The 23,455-nt window shown below is 41.0% G+C and overlaps 1 protein-coding gene across 1 annotated transcript in view; it reads right to left on the bottom strand.

Moving 5' to 3' along the window:
- Nucleotides 1–1,397: 1,397 nt before the first annotated feature.
- The window catches only part of LOC126198896 (electron transfer flavoprotein-ubiquinone oxidoreductase, mitochondrial), a 118,676-nt gene continuing 96,618 nt past the window's right edge, over nt 1,398–23,455 (bottom strand). Inside the window, exon 11 of the mRNA XM_049935515.1 lies at nt 1,398–2,872. Coding sequence (XP_049791472.1) covers nt 2,709–2,872 — 164 coding nt within the window. The 3' untranslated portion in view covers nt 1,398–2,708. The remainder of the gene's footprint in view (nt 2,873–23,455) is intronic.

The raw sequence follows: 23,455 nt of genomic DNA, 5'->3' as shown, positions 1-23,455 counted from the left end.
TTATAAAATCAACTGGCTACAGTTTTGTGACTGACTCTGCCATGGTTGCACAAACGGTGTTTTTTGAGAATGACACATCTACCGTTCAGCCTGTACTGATCCCATACTCAGGTGTGTCTACCAGGTTGCATCCATCTCCAAATGTGAACTCTAACCTCTCCAGGTACAGCTATCTTGGCAGGAACTGCATACAGGATAACATGTCCGTGTCCACAACATGCTACATTACCCAGATTTCATCGCAAACCAAATCAACCAAGAGACATCATCTTTGCCAGTGCCACTGCAACAGACGTATATACGTAATGTGTACTTTCTCCCTCATTCCACTATACATTGACATGTACTTTTGTATAATCCTTGTGCTGGCAACATTGCAATTCCTTCATTCGTGACCACAATCGTATCATCCGCATGCTCATATGAACTAACTGCATCATGTGGGCCGTGTACAGCTAACCCCCACCCACACAGATCTCAGACAAACGTACTATTTCCTGGGTCCACATCACCACTACCATCACAACACTATCACTCACCTCTTCCTGAGATAGTGGAACAGGTGCCTGTCAGATGTTTTCCTTAACTATCTTGCCTGGAGACGGAGAACCCCAAAATGTGGTTTTGCCTTTGTTGATAACCTGTTGGACATTTATGGAATTCTGAGTGACACTTCCCACTTCACATGCCTGATTGGCCACTTACAAGATGAATCAGACATCATGCTGCTGGTTCTGCCCTCTCAACATAAATATGCTACACCTCATTCCGCATTACTGAATGCCTGACACATCTTCCTGCTGAAGTAATTCACTACATCATACATGACATACTGCTACAGTATCGGACTCCATCCCAATGACAATGCTATCTCCATTCTCAAGCTGCCATTCTCGACAGCCATTGTACAAGTTGGTTCTGTTATTGTATGGTGTTTACATTAATAAAGTGCTTCATTTGTGTGTACGATAGTGTGTTGGTGGTCTCCTCTGCCCAGCAATTCACTGTGGCAACAGGAATTCCCACATATGTAATTAAATTCGTACCAACATTGAAAAACGGAAACAAGATACACAAAGAACGCTAAGAGAAAAATGTACCCTGCCCCAATACATTTGTATTGCCCACATCTTCATGTCATTGATGAACTATGAATTGTAAGCTACATACCCTTTTTCCTTTACAGTTATTAGAAAAAGTGATAAAGATGAAAAATGGTGAAAATATCTCCCTTAAGAAACTACATCTATTGCGTTTTCATTTTGCACATTTAACAAGAAAATATGACATCTATAAAGGATCTGAGACTGTTTAAAGACTAAAAAACTGACTGTTTCAAGAGTAAAAAACTGGTAATATGAGAAAGTTAGCACAGTAATTAGAGGCATGACATCCAATTAATAATTTTCTCAAAAAAATAAAATTTACTTCTTAAAAATGAACAATTTTACTACAAAAATATATAAAAATAACAACACAAGAAAGATAATTATAATCAATTGCCTAAAAAGTGCCAATTATATTTAATCCATGACCAACTTGGATGAAATGTGTTGAGTTCTTATCATTCTCCTATCCAAGAGAATATAAGATATGATTTTACATTTATAGTATTTTCAAAAACTACCACAGGAAATATGTCACATGAGTTATCATGCACAAAAGAGAATGAAAAATATGTATGATGTTTTCTCACAGTCACCATTAATTTTTATCATAATATATGATATCATGGCTATAAACTTGTGTACTTTCTTCTAAGATCGAATTGAAAAAAGCTCTTGTATCTTATCAGTTACGCAGATCATATACAAGAATCAATGAATCTAGCTGCCATATTACTTACTGAACATTAACATGTTTTATTATTTGCCAAACATGGTAAATTTAGGTTGTTTCATGAAGCTGTTAGTGACCAATTAAAAAAAAATCAAGAAAATCTGAATATTAACTGTCTGTGAACTTTTGCACACTGTGCCCAGAATAATTGGTATTCACTTATATAATAACTGATGTCAGTCTTCAGTGCAACTTATCTCCATTAGCAGCTTTCTATAATCCAGGAACAAATTATTGTAATTACAGAAAATTGTGAAGAGGCTAACAGTTTATTAATTCTATTTCACCAGTTGCTCATTTGTACTGATTTGAAGGCAAGAAGTCAAAGCTGGCATCATGCAGTTTTGTGCATTGTAGAGGGTCATACATTGAAATCACAAGTAGTCTGATTCAACATTCTTTAGGAATCTGTTGTTTATCTTCAGAGTGACCAATGCTAGTAAATTTTAACTCTGTAAGATAACAAGCTGACTGTAAAGATGTTGAAGAAGTTGCTTAGGTTTCTTTGTGTCATAAATTATTCAAATGAATTATTATTCATTTAACTCAGTTTGAATTAAGTTAAAGAATCACTGCAAATACATGATCACTTTCATTATTTCTGCATAAATACTTCATTAGATGTAATATTATATTGAACTGACAATGATACATTTACAAGCAATGACACATTATAATTATCAGTGTGAGAATCATGCCACAAAAGTCACCGATCACTTAAACAGAAAGTCATAAGCCAAAAACTCAATACAATGAAAAAAATGTCAGATAAATTAAAAACATTGGCATGTGATTTATTTTAACCAGATAACCAGTAATCTTTGATGATAAGATGCTGACTCTGCATGATGCCATGTGGTACTCTGCATTTACATTCCATTATAAGCTGGTCCACCACCACCTTCTGGTACCACCCAATTGATGTTCTGGCTTGGGTCTTTAATGTCACAAGTTTTGCAGTGGATGCAGTTTTGTGCATTTATCTGCAATCTCTGCCCAGTGCCATCTTCAAGTGGAACAAATTCATACACTCCTGGAAGGGAAGAAATTTGTTCACATTACAATGTGTGTTACATTATTTACAAGTCAATTAAAATAAAGACTATAGAAATTTCTGCAAGTTCCACAAAAAATAGGAAGATATTAAATAGCTAATTAGGTGCTAGATCTACAAATTATTTCATTATAGGAAACTGCAAATCGCTGTTCACAGCATACACTGTTCAGTCAAAAGCCTTCTCTAAATTTATGTTTGTTCTACATATAGATGTGAATTTCTCATTTATCTTCTAAGATAATAATATTATGAAAAGGTAAGTTGCTACGCAACATTTAGCGGAGATGCTGAGTCACAGACAGGCACAACTGACTGTCATTTTGTTGTGCCTATCTGCAACTCAGCATCTCCATTATATGGTGAGTAGCAACTTTCCTTTTCACAATATTGTTATATTCCATCCTGGATTTTCCATTGATTATCTTCTAAGATAATGTCATAAGTCAGCACTACATTGTATGTTTGTTTCATGTGTCTGGACCCCAAATTGTTCACCCTCAAGGTCAGTTTCTACAATTTTTTTTGTATTTGTTCCTAGTTAGATAATTCATGTCAGCATTTTGCAAGATTCATGTCAGCATTTTGCACGCATGACTCATTAAATTAAACTGATGATTTAGTAATGCAACGCTCAGCACCTATCTTCTGTGAAACATGAATTACTACAGTCTTTTTGAAGTCTGAGTTATTGATATTCTATAACATGCAATGTGGAGTATTTATGATGATGTGCAGTCTCTCAAGCACTTCAGTAATTCTAAGGGAAAGACCAATCCTTTTGAGTCACAGTCTTTGGAGTGGCCTACCATGAATTCCTTTCCTGTGTCAACCTCCTCATCTCAAAGTAGCACTTGCAATCTATGTCCTCAATTATGTGCTGGATGTATTCCAGTCTGTGTCTTCCTCTATCGTTTTTGTCCTCTACAGCCCTTCTAATACCATGGGAGCCATTCCCTGGTGCCCTAACAGATGGCCTATCATCCTGTCCCTTCTCCTTGTCAGTGCTTCCCACATATTCCTTTCCTCTTCGATTCTGTGCAGAACCTCTTCATTCCTTATCTTGTCAGTCCACCTCATTATCAACATTCGTCTGTAGCACCACACCTCAAAGGCTTCCATTATCTTCTGTTCTTGTTTTCACACTACCATATGCTGTGCTCCGAACATACATTCTCAGAAATGTCTTCCCCAAGTTAAGGCCTATGTTTGATACTAGTAGACTTTTCTGGGCCAGGAATGCCCTTTTTGCCAGTTCTATTCCACTTTTGGTGTTCTCCTTTCTCTGTTCATCACTGCTTATTTTGCTGCCTGGGTAGTAGAATTCCTTAAATTCATCTACTTCGTGACCGTCAATCTTGATGTCAAGTTTCTTGCTGTTCTCATTTCTGCTACGTTTCATTACTTTTGTCTTTCTTTGATTTAATCTCAGTTGTTTGTTAATTATTGTTTCTTCCAGGGGGCAAAACAGCTGATGTCATAAATGCCCGTTTACTCTCAGTCCATATTCTGTGCTCATTAGACTGTTCATTCCATTCAGCAGATCATGTAATTCTTCTTCACTTTCACTCAGGATAGCAATGTCATCAGTAGCTCTAATCATTGATATCCTTTCACTTTGAATTTTAATTCCACTCCTGAACCTTTCTGTTATTTCCACCATTGCTTCTTTGATGTAAGATTGAACAGTAGGGGTAAAAGACTACATCCCTGTCTTACACCCTTTTTAATCCAAGCACTTCGTTTTTGGTCATCCACTCTTATTATTCTCTCTTGGCACTTGTACACATTGTATATTACCTGTCTCTCCCTCTCTCTCCAGGTCGAAAAATCCAATGAATATGTATTATTTTTCTTTGGTCTTGCTTCCATTATCAACTGCAATGTTAGAAATGCGTCTCTGGTGCCTTTACTTTTCCTAAAGCCAAACTGATCGTCATCTAACATATCCTTTTTTCCATCCTTCTGTACATTATTCTTGTCGTGAACTTGTATGCATGAACTGTTATTCTGATTGTGCAATAAGTCTCACACTTGTCAGCTCTTGCAGTCTTCAGAATTGTGTGAATGATATTTTTCCGAAAGTCAGATGGTATGTCGCCAGACTCATACATTCTACACTCCAATCACAATAGTAGTTTTGTTGCCACTTCCCCCACTGAATTTAGGAATTCTGATCCAATGTTATCTATCCTTTATGTCTTATTTGATCTCAAATCCTTCAAAGTTTACTTAAATTGTGATTCTAATACTGGATCTCTTATCTCTTCTAAATTGACCCCTGTTTCTTCTTCTATCACGTCAGACAAGTCTTCCCCTCATAGAGGCCTTCAGCGTACTCTTTCCACCTATCCACTCTTTCCTCTGCCTTTAACAATAGAATTCCCATTTTACTCATCATTAGTTACACCAGGTATATTCGATCCAGGGCTGGCACACCTCCCTGAATCGTGGGAGCAGTGTGCTGACAAGTGCAGCTATCCAGTTGGGTCGATTGATAAATACCAGTAAATTAATTATTTAACTACCACCTCTCATCTGTCTAACACAAGATGAAAATTTTTGGGATACTGTAAGGAGCCTATCAAAATAAGGATGTTGCAAAGGCTAATCAAAAGGGACAGAAATTTTAATTCAAGCAAGGCTTGAGTCTGGAATTTATTTTAAGAGTGCAGTGACCAAAGTTGAAACCATAAAAAAAGTGTATGTGCTACAGAAAACTAGTGTGGGTGTAAGAAAAATGCACATCAGAGAGAAAAAAAACTGGTGTTGGGAGTTTAACTCAGGTATAAATAGCAGTGCAATACCTCACAGTCTGGTTGGAGTCAAGACTGTGAGTACACCTGCCTACTATCACCTGCTAAAAACAATCCCAGCTCTCAAAATGTAGTCAGACTGATTGAACTGAAATGAAATGAGAGTATGGCATTGTTGGCCGGGAGGCCCCATGCAGGGAAGTTCATCTGCCGAGTGCAAGTCTTATTCCAGTCAATGCCACATTGGGTGACTTGCAAGCTGGTGATGAGGATAAAATGATGATGAGGACAACACAACACCCAGCCCACAAGCAGAGATCTCCAACCCTGCCGGTAATCGACTCCGGGCCCACTTGCATGGAGGCAAGCACATTACCACCCAGCTAAGCAGGCAGACTCGTGACTGAACTCAAATATATTTTGCATCAAGCATGCTAGAAAAACCTCAGTGACCACCTAACCAGCCAAGAGCACTAAATGCCTACATTTCACTACAACTGGTGGAAAGAGGGGGGGGGGGAGATAGTGAGGGTTTAATGTCTCATCAATAATGGGCCATTAGAGACAGATCATTAGCTTGGACTGGAGAAGAAATTGGAAGGAAATGGGCAGTTCCCTTGTCAAACGATACTCTACTAGTCCCTTAAGTAACTTAGAGAGACCACAGAAATCAATATGAACGGATGGGGAATTTAATTGTCATCCTCCCGAATGAAGTCAAGTGTCTTATCGCTGTATCACCCTGTCTGGTCTCTAATTGGAGAAGAAATGGACACTACGTTGATAAATATTTGGTGACAGAAAATATTAACAAAGAATTAAATTTAAACTATTACCGTTCTTGAAGGGAAAAAATCATCTCTCCGTGGATGAAGGTGCTTGACATATACAGGATGTAAAAAAGAACCTTTGAATAAGAGGTGTTAGTACTTCTCGAAACAAGAAAAGTAAGTCCAATAAACTTGGGTCTGGAAATGCCTACTTTCTGCGATAAACAAGAGCTTACAGGAGATATTCAACGCGGCGTCCACTCATGACAATGCAACCCTCTGCCCCCCCCCCCCCCCCCCCCGGCATAAGTAACGACGCACCATTTGAAGTATATCTGGTCGTTGTTGCACCTGCTGGCACTCATTAAAGACGCGACCCGGTTGTGTCCACACATCGTTGACTGGCGTGGCGTATTCTTTCTTTCGAGTCCCCATAACCAAAAGGGGACTGAGGTGTGGGGAACGTGCACGCCAAATGAGATAAAAATTACCAAAAATGGTTAATTATGGGTGTAGAAAAACGTAACAAATGTGAATAATCCATCTCATACGTCACACAGTGCCTTATTACTGGGCCATTTAGCTTGCTAGTTGGTCTGTAGACGTTGATTTTCTGTTGCTGGTAACATTCAGCTAGCTTTTGTTCGCTCGCATCCCGAATGCGCCAGATGTCGCGAGTCATTATAAACACAAAATGGCCACGAGGCGACGCTCAACTGTCCCGGACGCAGCCCCATTCGCTACCGTCTGCTGCGGCAGCTCCCCTCCCCCCGTCGCCCCGTTAGGTCTCAGCATTAACAGAGCCGCGCGTGGCACGCCGCCTGCGGCAGTCGCGCGGCTAATCACATTATTACGAGGCCGATCGGTCAGCGCGCGCACGCCTTTCATCGGCGCCGAGCAGCCCCTGTTGCTTTTCGGTGCCCGGAGGGGTGTCTGGGGAGCTCGCGAACAAAAGGTGACACACCGCCGACGCCAGCCCCCGCAATCAATAGCGCACGCGCCAAGCCTAACACGGCCTGCTGAGGGTCTCGCCATCTGCATATCAAAGCGTTGCTTCCGAGCACCGACAGATTCTGAGCCGAGGTCAAAAAAATAAACAATGCACTCACTCAAGCCTCCCCATCCCACGATTATATACGCCTTGACGTCATCGTGCTCGATATCCTGGCAGTGGAAAAACTCCACATGCTCTGACGAAGCCATCTGTGTGCTTGTCTGGTCAATGTGCCCTTCCTTTGTTCTTAAGGGGCTCCGGAAAGGCTCAAAATCATGATAAGTTCAATTTTTACTTTTTTGCGTTTTCTGAATCTGCAGACTATTACCTTTTAATAGATATATAATTTATTCAATTCCGAAGACTACAACTATTTTTAAATTTTTTTTAAATGTGTTCTACATGGGCGTGACCCACTGTGGCGCTGTTAAACTGCTGTCAAATGGTGTTATTATTAACGTCCGTGTTCATCAGGTACATTTTAGTGATGTGAGATAAAGTATGTGTTGTGGCTAAACTGTGATGGTTCAATATATATCGCTGGTGTGATTGTCGATTGTTTCATGTTTATTTACTCTGTCGTTATCTCGAAAATATTCGTAATTAATTCTGTTTCTTGAGTCTCTGTTTTGTTGAAGTATAATAATGAGTAAAAGTAAAGTTATTAGAAATCCTCTGAAGGCTTTTAAGAAAAGGAGAAATGTTGGAAAGCCAAAGGTATGTGTTATTACTGTAAACAATAAAGACGATAACCAAGTGAGTGAACCTAACCTCTCAAGTACACCTGCCCATAGCAGTCAAAGTGGGAAAGAAAATACTTCACAGAAGAAGCTTGGTTCAATGAGTGAAAACCATGAATGTTTTATGGGCGAATCGGATGTGAATGAAATATTTGATATGTCGGTTCTCAAAGGAATTTTTTCAAACTGTGTAAGATGTATTCATTGTAGTGAAGTTGGTCTGGAACTCTCCATAATAAAGCACGTAGGACTTGCTAGTGAAATACAACTGAAATGTGATAAGTGTTCATACATGACCACCTTTTGGAACAGTGTTGCAGTAACTGCAACTGAAGAAAATGGTAGCAAAATCTAAGAACACAACATTAGATTTGTTTATTCCTTGCGTTCAGTTGGTAAGGGTGCTACTGCAGGTGCAATTTTCTGTGGCATCATGAATCTTCCAAATCCCCCAACCAAGTTTACGACCTATAATAAATTAATAGGGTCTAAAGTAGAAGATGTCTGTATAGAATCTATGAAGAACGCTGTGGAAGAGGCAGTAATGGAAAATAATGGTAACAGAGATTTGACTGCAGCGTTCGATGGTACCTGGCATAAACGGGGACACACATCTCTTCATGGTGTAGTATCTGCCACCAGTATGTATACAGGGAAAGTTTTAGATGTAGCAGTAATATCAAAGTATTGTAGATGTCCACAAAAATATAAAGGTACACATGAAAATAATTGCAAAGCTAACTATAGTGGCAGTAGTGGAGGAATGGAAGTGGCTGGTGTTTCCAGTATATTCCAGCGTTCTGAGGCGTGTGATAAAGTGCGATATGTTAATTACCTTGGTGACGGTGATTCTAAAAGTTTCAAACATGTTCAAGGACTGAAGCCCTATGGTGATGATGTTGTAGTGCAGAAATTTGAGTGTATTGGACACGTACAGAAGCGAATGGGAACAAGACTTCGGCGACTGAAAGCTTCGTACAAAAAACAAAAACTCAGTGATGGTAAAGGGTTGGATGGGAAGGGAAGGTTAACTGACAGTGTAATTGACAAAATACTGAACTATTATGGAATGGCTATTAGGCAAAATACACAAAGTGTCGACGAAATGAAGAAGGCTGTTTGGGCTCTTTTTTTTTTTCATGCTTCTTCAACCGATGAAAATCCCCAACATAGCTTGTGTCCCAAAGAAGAAGACAGTTGGTGTAAATATAACAAAGGATTGCTAACTGGTGAAGTGTACACTCATAAGCATAGTCTGCCTCATGTAATAATGGAGGTGATAAAACCTATTTTCAGAGACTTAGCAGCACCTGAACTGTTGAAAAAGTGTATTCACGGAAAAACTCAAAACCCCAATGAAAGTGTAAATAGTGTTATATGGTCGAGAATCCCCAAGACTGTATTTGTTGGAATAGAAACACTTCACTTTGGTGTGTATGATGCTGTTGCGACTTTTAATGATGGCAACATTGTATTTTGAAATATGGGAATGAAGATAGGTTCTAACATGGTACGAGCGACGCTTGCTTTAGACAAGGAACGCCTTTGGGCTGCAGACAGGGCTGTAAAGAGTCTAGAAATACAAGCAAGAGTAAACAGGAGGAGGAACAAGAGGAAGCTGGAGGAGGAGTTTGCAGAGGATGAAGATAATCCATCCTATGGACCTGGAATGCACTAAAAAGTTAATCCAATCTTTGTCGCTCGATTCCCAAAACTTTTATTTTCTCATACTAATTACATGTTTTCTAAGGATCTTCCAAACATATTTGTTTCAAACTTTCAGTAAATGTTACACAGTACCTTCTGCATAATTTAACACAGCCTTTTTCCAAAAAACTGTATATTTTTGAATATATAAATAAAAAATTGCAAAAAAATGTTGTGAATTTTCATTACAATTGAAAAAAAAATCATCTTTAATAACTGAACTAAAATTTTGTAAAATCCCTGAGTTAAGTTGTAGCCCATATTCCAATAAATAATCTGTAAAAAGTTCAACTTCCTACCTCAAATACTTTGTGAGGAAAGATGTAATTTATAAGCGTTATTTTAACATTGCAAGTATAGGGCGTTCCGGAGCCCCTTACAGCTTGACATCCGGATTACGACGCCTGACACCGCAATCAAATGCTCAAGGATTGAACAAAAATGGGAAAATACTGCGATATCAATGTGGCCAATTGACGTCAGTATAGTATGGATTAGATTAGATGTGTTTTTCGTTCCAATTGATCCATAGTGAGGAGATTCTCTGGGAACACGTCAGAAAACAACGATACACAACAAATATCAGATATGCTAACGTACCTTCCACAGATCCCGAACGAAATTGCCTTTGTGGATGTGGAATCAGTAAAAAAATAAAAAATCTTAGCCATATATGCATCTAAAAGGATATACAGCTGGTCACCAAACATTAAATGTTCGATACACTTAGGTGCATATGATAATTCTTAGGCTATAGTAGACACGAATCATCAAATAAAAACATTTTACAGCACTTATTTACAATGATCTCATTATTACACAAAATTTGTACAGAAGTCACATTGCATGCAGTATTCACGTTATATATTATTAATAACATAAACGCATCAATCGGTTCTGCTAAGAAATTCACCAATGGAGTTGGAGTTGGCCGCAAATATATCCTTTACTCTCTGCTCAAAGTGAACTTCATTAGTAGTTAAACTTTTCATGGCTGCTGGCATGTTATTGAAAATGTGTATTGATGAATAGTGGACACCTTTCTGAACCGAAGTGACTTCAAATCTTTGTGAAAGTTATTCTTGTTTCGGTATTGATTCCATGAACTGAGCTGTTGGTTTTGGAAAAAATTTAATGACATATTTCATCTAAAAATATTATATTGGGAAGCAGTAGTTAAGTATTCCCAGTTCCATCTGCAGGGCTTCATGATTTCACACCACAAATAATTCGTATTGCACGTTTTTGGGTTCGGTGAACTTTATCTCGGATTTATGAGTTACCCCGGAAACTAATCCCATATGACATTATGGAATGAAAGTAAGCACAATAATGTAGCTTTTCTGTTTTTATATCATCTATCTCTGACAACATTCACATAGCAAATAGAGATTTGTTTAGGCGCTTCAGCAGTTCTGTGGTATGTTCCTCCCAGTTAAATTTATTATCAATCTGTAATCCCAAGAATTTAACACTGTACACTACTTCTATCTGCTTGTCGTCGTATTTTAGGCATATACTGGCAGGAAACTTTTAAAGTTCTGAACAGTATATAGTATGTTTTTTCAAGGTTTAGTGCAGAGAACTGGCTAACCATCATTTAATAATGTCCATGAAAATTTCATTAGCCGACCTTTCTAAGGCTGTACTTGATTTACTGTTTATCTCTACGTTTGTATCATCTGCAAACAAAACAAAATAAATCTGGCATCTGGTAATGTTACTGATGGCACAAGATAAGGTAAGGGCCATACGATGGAACCTTGGGGGACACCACATGTTACTCGTCTCTTTCCTATTGACACCCATTGTTTTCTGTCAGAGATATAGGATCTGAACCATTTTGCAGCATTTCCTGTTCCACCATAATATTCTAATTTACTTACAAGGATATTGTGATTTACAGTCAAATTCCTTTGACAGATCACAAAATATACCAGCAGCTTGTAATTTATTGACTAACGAATTAAGCTTATTCTCATACATTCTCATTGTATATGCAGATAGCCTTCTCATTATCAGAACCCTTTAGAAAACACAAATTGTGACTTGGATAATATTTTATTTGTGGTCAGATTGTTAAGAAGACGGATGCATATGTTTGTAAAATTTTTGAGAATATGGGCAAAAGTAAAACTGGGCGGAAGTTTCATGGTGTTTCTTTATATCCTTTTTTATACAAATGCTTAACTTCAGCACATTACAAGTATTCAGGAAATATTCCATTGATAAAAGATGGGTTACACAAATAACTTAAAATGTCATCTGTTGATATATTACCGTAGGCACAAACATAGTCTCGGAGACCCATCTAGCAATTTGCTGACAATGGGAGTTCCAGGAGAAATGGCTAGTAGTTACAGATACGACACGAACGCTAATTTAAAACAAAAAAACTTCATATGAACGTATGTCACAACACATTTAATGAGCATTTGTTTCTGGGCTAAAGGCGCGCACTTGCGTACGCTACCCACCCAACCTCTTTGAGTTTTATTCTAGTCCAGCGTACCTCGCTAGTTTGAAACTCTTTGCCGGGAATGTCTTTCTGCCATTAAACTAGCTCGTTGAACGCCTAGTTGTCCATGGTGTATTGTACAGAAGAGGTGCGAGGGATTGTTATCAGAGAGAAGCGTCGCTTACCTGTGTTCGTACAAGTGATGGCTCAAATGCCACACATCTACATTAACGGCGAATACGCAGCTATAGTGTGTGTCAGCGAGTTCTTTGACGGCAGTACTCCTGCTGATGTTAAAGAAATACCATCGGCCCTTTCCGACACACCCAATTCTTCATCGTAGAGTGTTAATACATATGTATATTTCAATTCATACTTTATAAAACGCATATTTTAGCGTTTACTAACTGTTGTACATGTGTAAGCCTGACAATATACTGAATAATAAAGAAAATACTCTGAAGGGCCAAGGAAACTGACACACCTACCTAATATCGTGTACGGCACCCGCTAACACGCAGTAGTGCCGCAACACGATGTGGCATGGACTCGACTAATATCTGAAATAGTGCTGGAGTGAACTGACACCATGAGCCCTGCAGGCCTGTCCACAAATCCCTAGAAGTACGAGGGGGTGGAGATCTCTTCTGAGCAGCTCGTCGCAAGGCATCCCAGATATGCTCAGTAATGTTCATGTATGGGAAGTTTGGTGGCCAGCAGAAGTGTTTAAACTCTAAGAATGTTCCTGGAGCCACTCTGTAGCAATTCTGGACGTGTGGGTTGTCCCATTGTCCTGTTGGAATTGCCCAAGTCCGTCGAAATGCACACTGCACAAGAATGGATGCAGGTGATCAGACGCGATGTTTGAGTACGTGTCACCTGTCAGAGTCGTATCTAGGCGTATCTGGGGTCCCATACAACTAAAATTACACACGCGCACCACAATTACAGAGCCTCCACCAGCCTAAAGAGTCCGCTGTTGACGTGCAGGGTCCATGGATACACGAGGTTGTCTCCATTCCCCCAAACATCCATCCGCTCAAAACAATTTGAAACGACACTCGTTCGATCAGGCAACATGTTTCCAGTCGTCAACAGTCCACTGTCGGTGTTGACGGGCCCAGGCGAGGCGTAAGGCTCTGTGTCGTGCAGTCATCAAGGGTACATGAGTGGGTCTTCGGCTGCGAAAGTCCATATCAATGATGTTTCATTGAATGGTTCGCACGCTGATACTTATTGATGGTCCAGCATTCATGGGCTTACATTTCAGCAATGTACGCCCGCCCGACCGTGCTTGGCAAGCCCTACCTTGGCCACCATGGTCGCCAGATCTCTCCTCAATTGAGAATCTTTGGAGCATTACGGGTTGGGCTTTCCAACCAGCTTGGGATTTTGATGATCCATCGCGGCAATTGGGCAGAATTTGGCACGATATGTCTCAGGAGAACATCCAATAAGCCTATAAATATGCCAAGCCAAATAACTGCTTGCACAAGAGCCAGTGATGGACAACGCATTATTGACTTGCTGAATTTGTGAAGGTCTTTCTCTAGAGAAAATCACCCAATTTTTCTGAAAATGTAATCATTTATTTCTCTGTACATGTGCATCATATCTACCGGTTTTCGACCCATTCAGATAATTCGTCCGTGGTGTGTGTTTTGTCTTAATGTATCAGATCATTCATGTCACAATAGTCATTCGTGCCTAGTAATTATAGTTTCCAGCTGGATCTCAGTACGCTTTGCAATGAATCTAGTGACCTGAACCGTTTGAAGCCAGTGCAAAACAAGTTACGCTTCCCCGGGATTTTCAGCAAAAGCGTAACCAAGTTGGGAAAGGTAGGGGTGGGGAGGGGAGGGGGACGGGAGAGGGAGCTGGATTGCCTCATGTTTCGCGCTAAATGGCGAAAGAGTTTGAGATTACACGACAAAAGACTCTGCGTATGCTTCCCATCACTCAATATAGATTACAAGTTCTTCAAACTTATAATCTACTCGCCTGTCCGTCCGTCCGTCCGTCCGTCCGTCTGTCTGTCAGTACAGATAGGATTCGTGTTCAAATTGTGATTTATATTTGGAGGGGGGTCAGGTGGAGGAGCCAAGAACTGATATCCCCTGTCCCACGCTGAGTATGTCCTGCATTTTCTTTGTAATGCAAAAGTTGATGACACCATTTGGTGACAGCGCAGGAAAATGACTTAAGATGTACGTGCTCGGACCTCTTAGTTGCTTTATCTTCTTTTTTTTTAATTTTTAATCGTCCTTGCCGCAAACCAGATGTTACTTTAGAAATACATCTAATCAAAGGAAGTTGCTTTCGAAATTTAACTTTTTGTCTTTTGTTTCGAATGGGATATATTTACAGCGAACATTGCCTGTACAAGATTGCACAACGTTTCAAAAGTATCTGTGAACTGCAAAGGAGGGAAGCAGTTCCTGGTTCACAGCTTACACACAGACGCCATAAAACACCCAAGTCTATCAATATCCTCCGATTCATTTCAAAAAGTGTCTTGATAGATTTTGAAATGGATAGTGTGACCGGCTGCAATTACCTGAGTTACTGTCAGTCACCCATCCTAGAGGTAAAATAAGGTAACGACGATACCAGAGAAGATCGCACTTAAAGCTTACATGACATAAGGTGAGATGATCTATAGATCATTAAATGACTGCTTGTAACTGTGATGAAAAACAAATTACAACATGCGACAACGAATCATTGTGACTCGATACGCTATCTCATAGGTTTTCAGTGTTGCGTTTCAGTATGAGGGGGCGATCAAAAAGTTCTCGTTAGAAGGCCGTACAGTCCAGAATCGATATGGCAGGGCAAATTCGCAGTGAATATTGAGACAATCAACTCACCGACGCACCGGGTTGAAGATACCAGTTTAGTAAAACAACGTGTCCTGCTGCTTAAAGAAGTCTGCTGCACATCCGTCGTCCGACAGGAATCACTGATTCCTCAAGGGCATTTTTAAGGGACCGAACACGTTATAAACGCATTGGGAGGGATAGGACTCCAGGGCGGGTGCTCCAGTGTGTCACTTAAGCTGGCCTAACTTTCGTGTTACTACATTAGAGATATGGGGACGTGGCTTATCATGAAGCAGCAGTATCCCTTATCGGTTTTCGACAGGCATGCTGCATCGTATACATTCTTCCTTCTCCGATGGGTGTCTGCCGGTGTTTTGTACTTCGACAGATGAAGAAGAAAAAATAAAAAAATAAAAATGCACGTTGTTCCAGTTTAGACGCATCTTGTAATAACGTTGCCATAGCTCACGTTTCTGCTTTTACAGCACGCACGTCGGAAAGACACGAAAGCCACACCAACGCCTACCTACAAGTTGGTGCCTATATACCCGTATCGGAGTTGCGATACGTTGCATATACGCTGCAGAAACGCCCTCAAACGGAAACTTCTTGATCGCCCCTTATTTAAACACTTTACATGAATTACGAGAGGTGCTTTTTATTTTTCGACATAGTCTCCTTTTAGACTTATACACTTCGTCCAACGCTGCTCTAATTTGTTGATCCTTTCCGAATAATAGGAATTGTCCAAGTTTGCAAAATAGCTATTAGTTGCTACAATCGCCTCCTCGTTTGAATAAAATCTTTGTCCCGCCAGCCATTTCTTCAAATTGGGGAACAAATAGTAGTCCGAGGGAGCCAAGTCTGGAGAATAGGGGGGATGTGAAACCAGTTGGAATCCTATTTCCATTAATTCTGCGACCACAGCTACTGAGGTGTGTGCCGGTGCACTGTCATGATGGAAAATGACTTTTTTGCGTTCCAATCGTCGGCGTTTTTCTTGCAGCTCGTTTTACAAACGGTCAAATAACGATGAATATTATGCACCTGTAATAGTTTTACCCTTTTTCAGATAGTCGATGAGCATTATCCCTTGCGAATCCCAAAAGACAGTCGCCATAAGCTTTCCGGCCGAAGGAATGGTCTTCGCTTTTCTTGGTACAGATTCTCCCTTGGTAACCCACTGTTTAGATCGTTCTTTGGTCTCAGGAGTACAGTAACGTATCCATGTTTCATCCACAGTGACGAAACGACGCTTAAAGTCCTGCGGATTCTTCCTGAACAGCTGCAAACCATCCTTGCAACACTTCACACGATTCCGTTTTTGGTCAAGCATGAGCAATCGCGGAATCCATCTTGCGGATAACTTTCTCATGTCCAAATGTTTATGCAAAATATTATGCACCCATTCATTCTAGATGCCCACAGCACTAGCAATCTCACGCACCTTAACTCTTCTGTCAGCCATCACCATATCATGGATTTTGTCAATGATTTCTGGAGTCGTAACCTCCACAAGGCGCCCAAAATGTTCAGACATTCATTATGTCCAAGAAACACACAATAACATCGAAAACTGTTGGGATTCCAGCTTCATAACTAATTCAACTGGGCTGAACATACCATATTTAGCCCTCCTAATACCGTGGGGTCTATAATGACCCCAGGCCGTAATTTTCTGTAAAATATACCTTATTTCCTATTCCTAAAAAAATATGAAAAATTCGGACTTTTCCTGAATTAAGTAATGGGTTCGTAATATATTAACATAACTTTTTCAAAATATTTAGTTTTGCAGAAAATCAAGAGAGAACCACTGAATACCATTGGGGTTAAATGCGACCCCATTTCTCTCTTGCGGTATTGTTACCCAAAAATGCTGGATTGAATCCGTAACGGTTGATGTATTTCCTTTGTTTTATTCTTGTAAATATTGTTGTAACGCGTGATTGTTGCCAGTACTTTATAAGCAGACAGTTATTAGTTCCATACAAGTGGAGACTACTATTGTGTATGTAGCATTTAGTGGAAAATGTCTCGTCACCTTTCCGAAGACGAAGTGCTTGAAATATTACTGCAGGATAATCCTCTATCTGGAGAATCAAATATTGATAGCAGCGATATAGTTTCTGATGTCTCACGCAGCGATGGAGAAATTGACGTCTTAGAAGAGAATATTCCTCAATCAGACGGAAGTTCAGAAGAATATTTGGACAGCGCAGATGTCCAGCCTGAACAGGAAGTAACACATATTTCTGAATGTTATATGTAAGTACCCGTTGTATTTTTGTAAATGTGCTTAGGGTCTAGTGCCAAGACATACCCTTTGAATGTTTTATTTTTTTTTATTTTGTGGGTCTAAAAACAAAGAAGAATTGTGGCACAAACACGAGTTGAGAAAAGCTTGTGGACGAGAAGAGAGATGGAACATAATGCGAGTAAAGCCAGGTCAAACAAAATTTGCAGTGAAAAATGCAGACTCCACAGAATCAGCTTTTCAGTTGTTTCTTAGGAGAAACGTTGTTGATGTAATTCTAAAGTGGACTAACAAAGAGAGTACTCTTGTTTACGGTAGTAAATGGAAACCAGTAGATGCCATTGAACTGAAGTGCTTTATCGGTGTCACGATCCTAGCAGGTGCTTACAAGGTCCATAATGAAGCAGTTACACGTCTATGGAACAAAGAGGATGGTAGACCCATTTTTAGTGAAGCAATGGTTAGAAATCGCTTTACGCAAATTTCAAGGTGCATCCGATTTGATGACGCAGATGTGAGACGTCACGACCGTGCTCCTGACAAGCTGGCTCCCGTTAGAGAAATATTTGAAATGTGGGTACACACATTTCAAGAAGCCTATGTTCCCCACAGCAACGCAACAATTGATGAACAACTTGTGCATTTCGTGGTAAATGTCCATTTCGGCAATATATTCCTTCAAAACCAGGAAAATATGGGTTGAAATTATGGGCTGTACGTGATAGAGCAACGTCTTACGTTCTCAATCTCCAAGTTAACACTGGTCGACAAGAAAATGAATCTTGTGAAGTTGGTCAAGGCAAGAGAGTTGCTTTAGATATGGTGAAAGGCTTAGAAAACAGTGGCAGAAATGCAACAACTGACAATTTTTCCGCTAGCCTTAGTTTGGCGAGAGAACTTCTGAAACTCAATCTCTCACTCCTAGGAACAATTAGAAAAAATAAAGGAGAACTACCACAAGCATTCACTCAGACCAAAGGTCGAGTCAAATATTCATCTATTTTTGGATTCCAAGAGCATGCTTCAATTTTTTCATATTGTCCGAAAAAGGGAAAAGTTGTAACTTTGCTCAGTGCAATGCATTCAAGGAAGGAAGTAGAAGATCGTGAAGAACGCAAGCCAGTAATGATTCTGGATTATAATAAAACAAAATAAGGAGTAGATAACATGGACAAGCTGGTTAGAACGTACACTACAAAGAAGATGAGCATAAGGTGGCCAATGGTATTATTTTACAACATGATTGATATCAGTGCACTGAATGCATTTATCAGATGGTTACATCTTACACCACACTGGGCAGAAAGGACTAACTACAAGAGACGGGCATTTCTCATAGAATTAGGAAAGCAGCTAGTCGAAAGAAAGCCAGACAAAATTATTTCCACAGTACTTCTATCAACAGTACAGACGAAAAAAAAAGAGGAAGGTGTCCGTTTTATAAAAGGTCTGAGGATAGAAAATTCACCGATAAATGTTCAAAATGTGGATGTTCTGTGTGTAAAAACCACTCTGCAATTTATTGCTGTACGTGTAAAGCGTCATAATGTCAATTAGGAATTTAATCAAAAATGTTTGTAGTTTCATGAGAATCGTTTGTAAATTATACGGAAATAAATAATTTAAAAAATATGCATTTTAATTTAATGTAATTTCACTGCCATCATATTTTAGATTGTGGAAAAAATAAGGAATGTGATTTTATTCCACCATTATTAAAACTATCCTTAATAAAAAATAAATTCCGTTGGGGTCACTGTCACTAAAGACCCCAATGGTACTCAGTGTAACAACAAATACTCGGTATTAGAAGGGTTAGCTTTCACGTTACCGTGCAACCTCTGTGGTACAACTGGAAAGATCGATACACGTACTCATGAAGTCGATTTAGGATTATTGACGTCACGATGACGTAGCGTTACGTCACTATGACGTAGGGCTCTCCTCACCTAGCGTGAGATGAATGCTACCCGTTGTGCGTTCTTTCCAAAGATGCTACTAACTAAACATGACCTCGATACGCGCCGGTGGTGCCATCTCTCGGACTTTGCACAGACTTTTCAAACACCCCTCGTACATTAAGTAAACACCCACGAGAACGCTAATAATCCTGAGCTAACACAGACAATCAATAACTTAAATGACATGACATTTAAGAATTAACAGCATCCAGAGACATACAATGACTTACAACTCATAATAAAATTGTCATCAACAGGTGTTTTGTCTGGTGACCCCTTCGCCTTGTCTAATTTGCTGGTATGTGCATAATCGACTTAGATAATCAGTTTAAGGCGATCGACGGAAATCATTTAGGATGTCACTGACATCATCATCATCATCATCATTCAAGACTGATTATGCCTTTCAGAGTTCAGTCTGGAGCATAGTCCCCCTTATAAAATTCCTCCATGATCCCCTATTCAGTGCTAACATTGGTGCCTCTTCTGATGTTAAGCCTATTACTTCAAAATCATTCTTAACCGAATCCAGGTACATTCTCCTTGGTCTACCCCGACTCCTCCTACCCTCTACTGCTGAACCCATGTGTCTCTTGGGTAACCTTACTTCTCCCATGCTTGTAAAATGACCCCCCCCCCCTCCCCCCATCTAAGCCTGTTCGTCCTGACTGCTACATCTATAGAGTTCATTCCCAGTTTTTCTTTGATTTCCTCATTATGGACCCCCTCCTGCCATTGTTCCCATCTACTAGTACCTGCAACCATCCTAGCTACTTTCATGTCCGTAACCTCATCCTTATTGATAAGGTAGCCTGAATCCACCCAGCTTTCGCTCCCATACAATAAAGCTGGTCGAAAGATTGAACGGTGCACAGATAACTTAGTCTTGGTACTGACTTCCTTCTTGCAGAAGAGAGTAGATCGTAGCTGAGCGCTCACTGCATTAGCTTTGCTACACCTCGCTTCCAGTTCTTTCACTATGTTGCCATCCTGTGAGAATATGCATCCTAAGTACTTGAAACCGTCCACCTGTCCTAACTTTGTTCCTCCTATTTGGCACTCAATCCGTGTCACTGACATCGACCACAAAATTAAAATTCTGTGTTTTTGACTAACAACTGTCTACCGTCCATCATACGGCGGTTGTAGTCTGTTCGCATCTCAGTAGGTCAGGGTACATTACTTGACGACGAGCACTGAGTTCTTTCAGAACCCATGGCTGGATTTGGTGAATGTGTAAACGTAATTGTTTAACTGAAGCGTTGGATGAACTGGCTGGAGATAGACCGGTTCTGCTCCTACAGCGATAAGGTATTCCCCAGTGGAAAAATGGGTGCGTGTCTAGCGCTGCAGTTCGTGGCACTTTGTAGACAATTGGTAGTGTAACAGCTCGACTAAGCCAGTTGCTGCTGCCTGATAAGCTGCAGTCGGTAAATGTCTCACGCTTAACAAAAGAGCGAGTTATTTGAATAGATACGACACACTCCATCTGCCATGGTCGATGGTGATGCTGGGTGACACTCCGAAACGGGTTATCCGTCCTCGAAAAAGTGTGCTGGCAGCCGTTTCAGCTGCGCTGTCGATCACAGAAAAAACTTCAGGCCAACAGATGATGCGGTCGATGGATGTTACGACAGTAGATACGTCCTTCAGATGGCGGTAAAATCAACACTGTCGATACAAACTTTTTCAAATCGTCCACTGGGTGAGGCGAAGACGCCATGAAACGCATTGACGAGGTGAGTGATCTTACTACGTTGACGGAGAAAAGCTTTACAATCTCTGGGCATATTCAACTGCGCCACAGATCGTTTAAGCAACCTCGCCATAATCCGGACTTCGGGATGGGACAAATCCTGTACTGACACAAAGTGTCTGACAACGAAAGTTAGTTGTTACAAACGGGCGTGCACTTCATGTAGCAACATCGAAGTACAACGTCTTGCAAGTTTCGCAGGAGAACTTCCGGAAGGTAGGAGAAGAAGCTCTGGCGGAAGTAGAGCTGTGAAGACGGGTCGTGAGTCGCTGCTTCAGTAGCTCGGTCGGTGGAGCACCTGCCCGCGAAAGATGAAAGTCCCGCGTTCGAGTCTCGGTCCGTCACACAGTTGTAATCTGCCAGGAGGATATAACAGTTGAGTTGTATGCACAAAGGTATCCCGGCAGACGGTGTACAACAAAAAAGACATTTCAGCGTACGAGTGTGTACAAACGATCGTTACTGGGAAGGTGCTAAGGAGCAAGCTCGCAACGAGCGGAGGGAACAAAGTAGATGTTCTGGCAGTTGTTGCCCACAATCCACAGGTTACCTCTGTAAAACTGCGAGTGCCTCTGGAATAAGTGAGCCCAGTGTTGCTCACATTTTGCGTGCAAAACAGTATCCATCCGTAACGCGTCTCTCTTCACCCGGCGGAAAACATTGCAGGCGGTGTCGCAATGAGGAAACGGAACGATTTTCTGACGGCGTGATCATTGGCTTTCGGGCCAAGGGTGGAAGCATTTCTGAAACGGCTGTTTGTAAACGTTCTCCGTGGCAGCGTGGTTCAAATATACCGTGGAGGAAAAATGGCGCTATCTAAAACCAGCGCCGAGGCAACTACGAGATCATGAATTCGTGCTACAGGGGCAAACTGTTAATCGACGATATTACCGGGACGTGTTGCTATGCCTGCGAGAAAATATGAGAAGGAAACGGCCAGAACTGTGACGAGACAATTCATGGCTCTTGCATCACGAATACGCACGAGCACATTCATCCCGGTTGGTGCGTGACTATAGCACTAAAAAGAAATCACTGTGCTGCCCCATCCTCGGTACTCTCAATACCTAGCCCCGGCGAACTTTTTTTTATTTCCAAACTTGAAACACCCGTTTTTTTTTTTTAAAGGACGAAGATTTGCAACGATACACGAGATAAAAGAAATCCGCAGACGGAGCCTCGCGCGATCCAGCAAGAGGCGTACAATGATCGCTTCCGGAGGTGGAAACGGTGGTGGGATCAGTATATCAACTGAGGAGGAGAGTATTTTGAAGGCGACCATGCACAATAAATAAAGGGCAAGCGTAGAAAAACTCTATGGACAAATTCCCAGAGTTTTTTGAACAGGCCTCGTATGCTGCACCACGAGCCATAGATGACAGGGTGTGGAGATACACTACTGGCCATTAAAATTGCTACACCACGAAGATGTCGTGCTACAGACGCGAAATTTAACCGACAGGAAGAAGAAGCTGTGATATGCAAATGATTAGCTTTTCAGAGCATTCACACAAGGTTGGCGCCGGTGGCAACACTTACAACGTGCTGACACGAGGAAAGTTTCCAACCGATTTCTCATACACAAACAGCAGTTGACCGACGTTGCCTGGTGAAACGTTGTTGTGATGCGTCGTGTAAGGAGGAGAAATGCGTACCATCACGTTTCCGACTTTGATAAAGGTCGGATTGTAGCCTATCGCGATTGCGGTTTATCGTATCCCGACATTGCTGCTCGCGTTGGTCGAGATCCAATTATTGTTAACAGAATATGGAATTGGCGGGTTCAGGAGGGTAATACGGAACGCTGTGCTGGATCCCAACGGCGTCGTATCACTAGCAGTTGAGATGACAGGCATCTTATCCGCATGGTTGTAACGGATCGTGCAGCCACGTCTCGATCCCTGAGTCACCAGATGGGGACGTTTCCAAGGCATCAACCATCTGCAAGAACAGTTCGACGACGTTTGCAGCAGCATGGACTATCAGTTCGGAGACCGTGGCTGTGGTTACCCTTGACGCTGCATCACAGACAGCAGCGCCTGCGATGGTGTACTCAGCGACGAACCAGGGTGCACGAATGGGAAAAGTCATTTTTGCGGATAAATCCAGGTTCTGTTCACAATAGCATGATAGTCGCATCCGTGTTAGGCGACATCGCGGTGAACGCACATTGGAAGCGTGTATTCGTCATCGCCATACTGGCGTATCACCCGGTGTAATGGTATGGGGTGCCATTGGTTACACGTCTCGGTCACCTCTTGTTCGCATTGACGGCACTTTGAACAGTGGACGTTACATTTCAGATGTGTTACGACCCGTGGCTTTACCCTTCATTCGATCC

Source organism: Schistocerca nitens, chromosome 8 (genome assembly GCF_023898315.1).
Source record: "Schistocerca nitens isolate TAMUIC-IGC-003100 chromosome 8, iqSchNite1.1, whole genome shotgun sequence".
Taxonomy (NCBI): domain Eukaryota; kingdom Metazoa; phylum Arthropoda; class Insecta; order Orthoptera; family Acrididae; genus Schistocerca; species Schistocerca nitens.
This window is presented reverse-complemented; position numbering and strand designations above follow the sequence as displayed.